The sequence below is a fragment of the Agelaius tricolor genome, unplaced genomic scaffold (assembly GCF_023055355.1).
Source record: "Agelaius tricolor isolate 1412-34295 unplaced genomic scaffold, bAgeTri1.0.p SCAF_4, whole genome shotgun sequence".
In the NCBI taxonomy this organism is placed as follows: Eukaryota; Metazoa; Chordata; class Aves; order Passeriformes; family Icteridae; genus Agelaius; species Agelaius tricolor.
Genome location: NW_027269264.1, coordinates 47,102,937 through 47,114,289, shown reverse-complemented (window position 1 = coordinate 47,114,289; position 11,353 = coordinate 47,102,937). Strand labels below are relative to the sequence as shown.

The window sequence follows — 11,353 nt, the reverse complement described above, 5'->3', positions numbered from 1 at the left end:
CCCTCCGCTCTCTCAGCTCCCCCTCCGCTCCCTCAGCGCTACCGCCGCTCCCTCAGCGTCCCCGCCGCCCCCGCCGCTCCCTCAGCGCCCCCGCCGCTCCTTCAGCGCTCCCTCAGCGCTCCCTCAGCGCTTCCTCCGCTCCCTCACTGCCCCCGCCGCTCCCTCAGCGCCCCCGCTGCTCCCTCACCGCCGCCGAGCCGCCGCAGCCGCCCCGCCATGGCCGCCCGCCCAGGCAGCGCACTGCCCCGGCACGTGTGCTGCTGTCCCCCCGGTGTCAATCACATTCCATCCCCTGAGGTCATCCCGTGCTGTCCCCTGATGTCATCCCGTGGTGTTCTTGTGGTGTCTAGTGCTCTCCCCTTAGTGTCACCTGCGCTGTCCCATCCCGAGTCTTCCTCTGACATAGTTTGACCGTGAGCCCTTCAGAAGAGCCTCGACAGGCTGGAGAGGTGGTCAGAGAAGAACTCTCTGAAATCCAACACAGGAAAATGTACGGTCCTGCACCTGGGGAGGAACAGCCCTGGGTACCAGCACAGGCTGGGGCCCCACCTACTGGGAAGCAGCTCTGTGGAGCAGGAGCTGGGGCTCCTGGTGGACACCAAACTGTGCATGAGCAGCTCTGCCCGTGTGGCCAGGAAGGCCAACAGAATCCTGGATGCCTTTGGAAGAGCACTGCCAGAAATTCAAAGGAGGTGATCCTACCCTGCCACTCAGCTCTGGTGAGGTCTCTCACCTGGAGTCTGTGCTCAGTGCTGGTCTCTGGAGCATGGAGGGACATGCATGGAACAGAGACATGGAGCTCCTAGAGTGGGTCCAGCAGAGAGCTACAAAGGTGATCAGGGGATTGGAGCATCTCCATGATGAGGAAAGGCTGAGAGAATTGATCCTGTTCAGCCTTGAAAGGCATAACTGAGAGGGGACCCCATCAGTGTCTGTCAGTGACTGCAGGGAGGGGTCAGAGCATGGACCAGGCTCTGCTCAGTGGTACCAGGCAGCAGGACATGAGACAGCAGGCAGACACTGATGCACAGAGAATTCCACCTGAACATGAGAAAAATCTTTACTGTGTGTGTGATCGTGCAGTGGAAGAGCACAATCACACACACAGACTAAAGAAGACTGTCTCCCTCACTGAAAATACTCAAGAACTGCCTGGATGCAGTCCTCTGCTGTGTCCTCTGGGGTGATGCTTGAGCAGGGATTTTGGACCAGATGATCTAGTGTGGGGCCCTTCAACCTGACCCAGTCTGTGATTCTGTGAATTGTGTTATGTTAAATACATCTGGGTGGATGGGAGAAAGTGGCAGATACGCTGAGGGCTAACCTCTCTAGGCTGATGACCCATTTATTCCCTTGTTTTGTCAGGGAATAGGTGTAGCACAACCTCCTACAAGGATGGGAGAATTGGGAAGCTCTACTTCCTTTCTCCATTACTTGCCATCAGCCAAGCCCTGGGCAGCCACACACTCAGTCTCCCACCAGTGGGAATGGGGAGAGGAAGGGAAGGGTAAAAGCTGGAAAACCCTTGGACCAAGATAGAGTTTGATAGGAAAAGCAAAAGCCACACATGCAAGCAAAGCAAAAGGAATTAATTCACCATGTCCCATGGTCAGGCAGGAGTTCAGCCATCTCCAGCGGAGCAGGGCCTGTCACTAGTAATGGTGACTGGGGAAGACAAACACCATTGCTCCAAATGCCCTGTCTTTACTCAGTACTTCACCAGCATGGTCTGGAATATCCCTTTGGTCACTTAGGGTCACCTGTCCCAGCTGTGTCTCCTCCCAGTCTCCCACCCACCCAGAAAAGGCCTTGGCTTCGTGTAAGTTTTGCTCAGCAGCAACAAAAACATCTCTATTATCATCACTGTGTTCAGCACAAATCCAAAACACAGCCCCACCTGCTGTGGAGAAAATTAACTCTGCCCCAGCCAAAACCAGAACATCCATGTAATACTTAAGAATCAAGGGTCAAGGTGGCATTTCCTGAAATGGAAATTGGCACACAGTTTAACCAGACACAGTTGGCAGTGAGAGGTATTTCACATTTCTTTTGATGACCCTGCCTGCTCCTAAGACAGCAGACTGACCCCAGGTATCCTGGGGGGCAGCCCTAGTTTTGCAGGAAAACTGCCCAATGTTGGGGCAAAGTGTCAGAGATGAATACTCTCTAGTAACCAGGGCAGTGCCTACACACTTTAGGACTCCCCCAACCCTCAACCTTTCTTGATCAAACTTTACCTTTGCTAAACAAATCCCTGATTTTCAATGATAAACACAATTTAAATCAACATGAAGAGCCATAAAGAAACATAAAAGTTGTGACCAGGCATGTGAGTCATCTGTGTTACCTTGCTCAATTACTTAGTGCATGAAAATTGGTTAAATACCTATCATTGAGCTTTCCCCATGGAAAACAGCAGAATCCTGCCCTACAGAGTGTCTTGGATGCCTGGATTTTCCTTTTTCTTTCTGTACATTACATAGTAGAAATGTTGCATATCATGAAGAAATACAGAATCTTGGAATTTTATTCACGAACTTTTATTAAACTGAAATGCGAACACCATTGCAAAGAGATTTTACAATGACAAAAGATCAAAAAATTCATCAGAAAGCTGCAGACCTCATAACAATATTGATCTTACAAGTGAAAACACTAACAGATTTTAGTAAAGCCAGCATTGTCAATATTAAGAACTTAAAAAATGTATTTGAAAGCATTTTCTTTTAGATACACTTAGAAACAATGAAGAATTCCTGAGCAACTACTTTTATACCAGTATTCTCCAAAGAATGTACATACAATATATGAAATCTGATTCTTACAACTTCTTGTATTTTAGAAATTTACAAAAAAAAATTTGGATCCGGTTCATAGAATAATTGTGCTTAAAGTCATTCTGTTGCTACAGTAATGACACTGCAATAATCTCTCATGTTCCACATTGCATACAAATTTTGAAACTGAAGTGGAAAAAATGCCTAGCTTGTATTGCAAATCTACCAGCGAAATGGTTTATGCAAATGGAAATAAGTTTTCTCTAAGTATTGGGTCATCTCTTTCTCTGCTGAAAATATACAGTTTATTCTGAAAATTATTCAGAAGGTGCAGTTTTCATTTCTTTGAGAGTCTGCTGGCACAATTAAAGGCAAGGGAGGTTACACAGACTTTTACCCTCACTTAGTAGCACATCAGAATTTTGAACAAATACAATTAGTTTATGATTGACACATTTTTTCTGGGCTGAACTTTTTCATAACAGTGCCCTCAGTACTGCTATATCTTACACAATGACTAAAACATACACAAAACCAACAAAAATATTTCAGAAGCTAAGATAGTGCTGAGTATCTCTGAGCAATATAACACATATATAAGAACTGATGGTTATATTATATCAGATGAACTGTTTTTGTAGTCAGAACAGAAAAAATTACTTTCCAAAATTAAAAATATACAACACTAAAGCAGCCTAGGAGCTCTTTCTAAGTATAGCTGAGCAGTAGTTTCCTCTCCCTTTTGGAATGAAAGACAAAGGGATGAGAATTAAGAGTAGTCTACAGCATTACAAATTTAAAAAAATGTGTTATGACATCATTGTAGTTCTGTCTGTAGAAAAATCTGCCTTTTTCTAGACATGTATAGTTTTGCATCCTACTGAAGGAAAATTTTCTACAAGTCACTTGTACAATGATTTTCAGCATCCTCTAAAAAGTCGCTGAAACTAACCACTGCAGGAACTGAAATGAAATCTTCCAATTTTTATTGATGTCAAAATGAGGTGAAGGTACTCAGCAGCTCACAAAAAATAGATCCAAAAGCAGCATTGTTAAAAAAAATAGTTAAATTATGTCAAGATCCAAGACAAGCAGCATCACCGAGTAGAAAAGGACAAAAAACCTTCCAAAAAGAGGAATATATAAAAAAAGACCTTGTTATATCTAACTGCTCTATGCACCAACATCTTGAGTATAAGATCAGCTCTTAGCATATTAGCACTCTAAGAGGCCACACGACTAATGCAGGTATTTTTCTTAACTACTTCCAACAGATATACTAGTGCCTCTTAAAAATGTAACATATTGAAGAGATGTATTTTAAACCTAACTTGGTAATTTTCAGAATTTATTACCAAGACAGAGACTTTCCAACTAAGGAAAGTATTAACAGGTACATTGCCACAGGTACAAACTGAAACAATGCCCAGAAATTCCAAGAGGCTGCTTAGTAATATCCCCAAAATGTTTTTTCTCTTGGAACTTCCAGGCCATTGAATTATATATACTAAATAAAAACAGAACAATGCTTAAGGATGGTAGAAATATGTGTGGGACAATGTAAATGGATAAATAAATCTCACCTGTATATCTGTGTGAAAAACAGAAGGTTGTTTATAAAAGCAGTGTGTTGCACTTTATTTCTCTTGATTTTTTCCCTTAGGAATGTAGGAAATGCAGTGTCAGATCAGATGCTGAGCCTGGCTCTTCAAGTTTTGTTTTTGCCTGGGACCAATGTCAGATAGGGGGAAGAAAAATCCCATAACTGGCAGAAAAAGAATGACCACTTCTCATGTATAGGACTTTTTCTGCTCATATGAAACAGCTGATCCATCGTAGCTGATTTCAGCATTTTGCCAACCATAATGCTTTACTGCTTTTGTGGACTATACCAGGTAGCTGTGCACATTCCCACTTTTGATAATAAAGTATTTTCTTCTCTTCCTTTTTCCCCCCTCACTAACTCATGTATAATTTCTCTCAGTTCTGCTAGTGCTCACGTTTTACAGTCTATTCTTATATTTGATTCTTTCCCTTCCATTTTCTTGTCTTCCCCTCTGCTTTTCAGCTGTAGTCAAAATGCATTTTTCCCTCATCATCTACCATGTAGCATCCCATAGTGACTGTACTCCTTTTCTGCTCTGTCACATGCAGCAGTCTTGTCCCTCTTCCTGTCACTTAGTGGTGAACTTGGCAGGACCAGGTTAACATTTGGACTCTATGACCTTATAGGTTGTTTCTAACCTAAACTGTTCTATGCTTCTATGATATTTAAGCTCTTTATATCCCCATGTATTATGTATTTAGGCATCTTTATCTTTATTTTTCTGCTTGACATACACCAGAAAAATGAAGAAATTCCCTGATTTGTTTCAAAATGGTTTTCAAGGCTGAGCCACAAAGTTATTAAAATTGTTATAATTCAGTCCGTCTTTCCGTACCCACAGGAACTGGAGCCTGATTTTAGTGCGACTGTTTGAGATAGCTGAGAGCAGGGCTTTCCATTTTTACTCATTTAGAGACAGAACTGGAAGGTTTGCTTCCTAGGAAATCAGTTGAAAACAGGTAATTCTAAATAGCAATTATTGATAAATACCAAGTTCCATAGCTGAGATCCAGAATGAAAGCACCTCTGGAAAATTGGCTCGATCAGTCCCAGTGACCTGGAAATACAAATACTGGCAAAAGACTTTTCAGGTCAGGAATGGGACTGATGCTTGAATGCCCATCTGGGCACCAAGGATGTTCTTACAAAGTAGAACTTTCTTTAGGTTTTTTTTTTTTCCCCATATTAAAAACACTTAATTTTGCTACACATCGAGAATATTCCATCCTCATACTACCACTGCCATGTAAGTGATGATTCCATGACAAGCTGTTTGTTAACAAAAATATTTTGAATTTACAAATAAAATTTTAAAATTCTTGATAGATCAAGTCACAAATTTACACATAAAGCAAAATGCTTTTTCTTGTTTGCCTTTTAAAGGGAGCAAAAAAAAATCTCAGAGGTAGCAATTATTTGAGAATGTGATGCCTGATCTCATGATGCTTTTTTACTCCATTTGCCTTTACGGCTTTGTAGAAGATGTCTGATGTCTATCAAGTGGCTTACAGGACTTCAGTTTCCTTGCACAACACCTTCAGATCAGTTTATAGTTGCCATGAAATTACGAAATACACTTACAGGCTTCATGATGTAAACCCCACATAAATAATGCTTCAGAAAGCACAAAAAATTCTGCTTATTCATTTTGAACACCTGCTGCTACTACACTTTGGATACTTGAATGACATTTAAAGCAGCTGTCTATTTTTCAGCCATTTAAACATAGATACACAAACAGGTATACTACAGAATTCACTGGTTTGACATAAATCATCATTACATATTTGTTTTACAGTTTGTTCCATAAACACATACATCCTCTTACTAATATTATATCAGGTTAATTCACTGCATTTAAAAAAAAAATCTTTGTAGTTACATAGTATCATAATGACCAAACCTAAAGTCCTCATCATGTGTGATACTGAGCTTTGTGAGCACATGCCAATTCATTAGTTTGTATTTCTTCTAAAGTCTGAAATATTACACAGAAATACTAAAATTGTACATCCAATATGTCTCTGGTAAAAAAAAATCTAGTAAACAACTGTATGGTAATGAATCATATTTGCCAATACTGAAGAAAAAATGTTAAAATTAGTCTGAATCAGAAGGAAAGGTAATTAAATAACATACAAATGTTCAATTTTAGGGATTTTGTAAAACTAATTATGTAGAAGAGTCTTTATGCTACCTTTTAGGGCTTTTATGCCATTACAAAGTAGTTCACACTATAAATGACATGTGGATAACTTTGACATTGAAAACATCATTCACATTCTTGAAATAATTATTCCAAGTGAAAAATTTGACTAACTGTCCAAGAATTAGAGGGGTAAATTCTGTTCATCCCTCTGGATATCAAAGGAAGTATCAAGAGCCTGTTTTTCCCCACTGGTGTGCCATAATTTTATACTGATTGACTCTGTAGAACTGCTGCAAAAACTCATGTACTTCCTAATGAAAAGCTTAAAGACCTGCAAGAAAAATATTGTTGCAAACAGAAAAAATTAATTATTTGAAAATTCAAAGGACCAAATACTTAGCTGAAGGTTATTTTGATTCTACAGAACACTGGTATTTTATTTTTTAATGTACTTTCAGATGTTTAAGGTCACTTTCAGAAGCTCTGCCACTGAGGAACAAGGTGTTTTGGAAAATATAAGCAAATTCAAGGGAAAATTATTCTATTTGCACATTTGTTCAGCTTCAAGAATTAAATATATTTATGACAATGTGCTCAAATTACACTTAGCTAGCAAATCCCCCAACATTTCAAAGCAGAAAGTAAATGCCCCTTTTCCACTGTAGCTGACTTTCCCTTTTCACAGGGAGACATGATGATTTGGCATATTGAGACATTCATGAGCAAAGGTGGGAGATGCTCAACACCACACAAAGTAATTTAGGCTACAAGTATTTTACAGTTTCAGTATTCATTTATGACAAAGCAGAGAAACTCCTTGACTTTCCTTCTGTGTGGATTATTGGAGGCACACATGCCTACAGTTAGGCAGGATGAATCATACACTTAAAATCTGCTAACTGTTGTGTCTGTTTGCTTCAGGTGAGAAGTAACTTCAGGTAAAAGATATGGTGGGAACAGCCTGTTACTGTCATATGTCTGGGTAGTCACTGTGTTCTAACCTTAGAAATCTACCCTATAAGGAACATCTTTACGCTCTAGGCTTGATGAGATACTACAGCTTCTGTGCATTGCTAGATACATCCCAGAAGGCCTGTAGCAGCATATCTTTATGCACATCACTAGGTGTAGGAAATAACACAGTCAGAGTTTTCTGTGTAAAGAAAGAGGAATGTGTCTGATCCTATTAGCTCTGTTAGATTCAGTCAGAAAACTGAAGAGTTAATAAGACACTGTCAGACACAGTGTGTTGTCAGCTTACACACACATTCCTCATAACTCAAGAGTTTCTTTGCAGTACTTCTAGCATCTCTAGAAATCTGTAAGGTATACTACAGACAGAGTATCCATGGTAAAATTGTTCAATTAACTATAACTGAGTTTTATGTTTGATACCTGGAGTAGCCCCTTCATGTCTTCATGTGTTAAATAAGTGGTTGAATTAAGGGATCTAGGATGCCTTCCCCCACCTTCAGCAGAGCATCCAGACTGCTCTGATCAGCCCCTGGAATTGGGCAGCTGCCTGTACAGAGGACAGGCTCTAAATCTGATGCCACCCTAATGTTACAGTCTACACTACCATGTATGTTTATAGACACACAGATGATTAGTTAAGTTTTAATGCCCTGTCTGCAAAGGCTAGGTGCTTCCACCAGCCTGTGCTTGAGCAGTTTCAGGGCTTTGAAGGTAAAGGGTGAGAATCTGATTTGCTGAATTAGATATGACCTTCTGGGACCTTCAAAATCTGAAATTCTCTTTTATCTGGCTCTGCAAGAAGTACCTGATACTGCAGGAAGGCTTGCTCAGCGCATAAAATCATAAAAATATGGAGAAAAGTAAAGCTGTTCAGGAAGGAGACTGACAAAAGAGAGCCCATCTATCAAATACACTCCCCTCCACAGGTACAGGATCATTACCTCACCTCAAATTTCCAGTTTCCCCTGAAGCTAGAGATGCTGGCTAAATACTTGGCCCACTTTTAGCTAGTCATCATATGATCATACTTTTCTGGAGTCAATCAAACTTTTGTTTCAAGAAGGAAGACCAGAGCAACTTTGCAGCCACTACAGTATAACTTTGATTCTGTCTTCAGATATATATGGGGATATAATGGACCCTTGCTGTTCCCACTGCTGTTCTGGGGGCACATGACCAGCCCAAGTACATGGACTCCTCATTCCCACTGCTTTTTCAGTGGAGGTCTGAATCAGACCTTGGAGGCTGATTCCAAAACTAATGTTCATAAATTCATTATGAAAAATATGACTTCAAATTTTACTTCCAGGCTCAGAGAAAAGTGCAGGATACAGGAGAGCCCCATGTCATTTACAATTGGCATCAGAGTACAAATCCAAAGGGAAAGAACCTTGGGTCTCAAAACCTAAACTCTATTTTAATTATATAATTACGGGTAATAAAAAACCTGTGAAACAAATAATTTACAATTCAAATAGTAATATATCTTTAATATATTAGAAATATAGTTTAAAAATGTCTCCATATTCTTAATTAGTATAAAGTTTAATTTTATGCTTTGTATAGAAATTATAGCTTTACTTGTTACTGCCTCAGCAGAAGGAAAGAGAAAAGTTCCTCAGCAGCTAAATAGCATTGGGCAATTAAAAAATATTTCATTTTGCTCTTTTTTGGTAATAGAAAAATAACCTTTAAAAATACGTAGTTTAACATATGGGCTTATATTAAAGTAAAATTGTGTATTATATACAGTAAGGCAGTATATCATATATTATCCTGCTTTCTTTTTCATTTTGGTTTGTCTGGACTAGGATATGAATGGGATGCAGCTTTCTGTCACATTGAAACTAAACAAAATATATTTAGAATAATTTGTTATTTTACTGCCATTTGTAGAATATATTTGCTTTTGTATATGATTTGTCATGTACAAGAGCTCTTTTTTCTCGAGGATTGAGAAGAAAGATAAAGAAAACAAAGCAGTGTCAGAATGCATTCAGAAGAAAACACATTGTAGGTAAGAATACAGTTGTGCAATGATTTATCTAATGGAGGAACTGCTCAGATTGCTATGGTTTGCTGACTCACCCATAACAATTTTCATCTTTGTTGAATCTGTGGTATTTCCTCAGGCTTCATCAACCAACAAAAGTTTTGCAGAACTGAATAATTATTTTACAGAGTATTTTTCATGATACACAAGACCCATTTCCTCATTTCCCTTTGTCAGAAATGTGTGCTAGTAATCCAGGGAATTTACGTCCATGACTATTACCTCGACTCACAGATTATTTTATTACCTGTACAATGCACATAGGAGGATAGGCTTTTGGAGGCTAGGCTTTTCCAAAGAGCTGTTTGCTATGTGATTTTGTTTTACTGTGTGTAACTACTAATTATGTGCTGTACTAAGAGGTTATTTAAAGGAGGGCATAAAGGAAGATGGATCCATGTAGTCTGATCCACTGTCGTCTCTTCTAGAGTCACTTGGAGTTGTCGTGCTGTGGCTTGTATCCTTCTCAGCTTGACTTTCCTGAGGGTTCTGAGATGTTTCTGGTACAGGTTCTTGAGATACAGGTGTGTTCTGGCTGCGCTGATCTGGCAATAGTACTAAAATGTGATGGTCCACAACTGTTGAGACCTTGGTATATTCTTTGCTGGTTCTTGGAACAGTACCTTTTTTTGTCTTTCCATTGTTTTCTTTATGTTTCAGTAATAGTGATGGTTCCTCATCTGGTCTGACTTTATGAACTTCTACATAGTCCATTAGTTTAGGATTCAGGAAAGGTGACTTGTTACCATGTTCATTTTGTCTGACCTGCACTGTGGTTTGGTCAGTTTTGAAATACTCCATCTCATTTATCTTTTCCAGGTCATCATACACAGTTTCAGCAATAGGATATAGCGATTGACGACTTTCTTCATTTCCCACCAAAACTGGTGAAGTGTTCACATTTGTGGTGTTCAGTGTTATCTTGAATGCTTCCATAGTGCTGTGGTAGGCAAACATAGCAGCCTGATTACTGGGTAACTGAGCTGCCAGCCATGTGCACGACTTTATACTCTCACAAGGGAGTGTTTTCTGTTCTGAGGTCGAGGCCGCACACCGAGTGTCCCAGCTCCCCTTCCCCCCTTTCTTTTCTTTAGCTCTTACATCTTGTGTTTGAAGAGTAGATGGAAGGCTGCGGGATTCCCTGCACTTCACAGGGAGGAGAGAAGGGCTATCACAGCTCCCTCGGCCTGAGTCACTGTCTATTTCCTTGAGAATAATTTTTGCATTTTTACTTGGAGTGTCATGACTTGGCATGAGCTGCTGATCCTCACTGTCCTCTACCTCTAGATATTCTATCAGTAGTTCCTCGCAGTCTGATGTTGGAGGGAAACCATGGCAACCAAGAGCACTCAGCAATTCTTCAGATTTTCCTGTCTGAAGGTATAATGAAGAGGATATAATTTTTCATTGTCAACCTTAAGGATTATATGACTAGAACAATTGTGAACAGTCTACATATTTGATGCACAAACACTTCGACAGTTACATTGCTAGACCTAAACCTGATTTCTACTGCTGCAGAAAATATTGAAAGAAGGGAAGAATAATTCCTGAATTTCCTCAGTGGGGAGACAAACCTAAAATTCATGTTGTAATGTGGGAGGAGCAGGGAGCTTTTGGCAGGTATAGGTCTCCCGAGATTAACAAGAAGGAAATTGAGAACTACAGTGTAGACATGTCCTGCCTCTGCAGCATAGCAAAAGACCGTGAAAAGCATTTTCCATAAGAACTACAAGGAAGTTCACCGAGGCATTTTCTTATGCCCCAAGGAACAGGGCAGTCACAAACCCTGC

At 40.0% G+C, this 11,353-nt stretch overlaps 1 protein-coding gene across 1 annotated transcript in view; it reads right to left on the bottom strand.

The window, feature by feature from the left end:
• Positions 1-2,524: 2,524 nt before the first annotated feature.
• The window catches only part of PRLR (prolactin receptor), a 92,337-nt gene continuing 83,508 nt past the window's right edge, over positions 2,525-11,353 (bottom strand). The window contains exon 14 of the mRNA XM_071425568.1: positions 2,525-10,934. Within this exon, the coding sequence (XP_071281669.1) occupies positions 9,924-10,934 (1,011 nt within the window). The 3' untranslated portion in view covers positions 2,525-9,923. The remainder of the gene's footprint in view (positions 10,935-11,353) is intronic.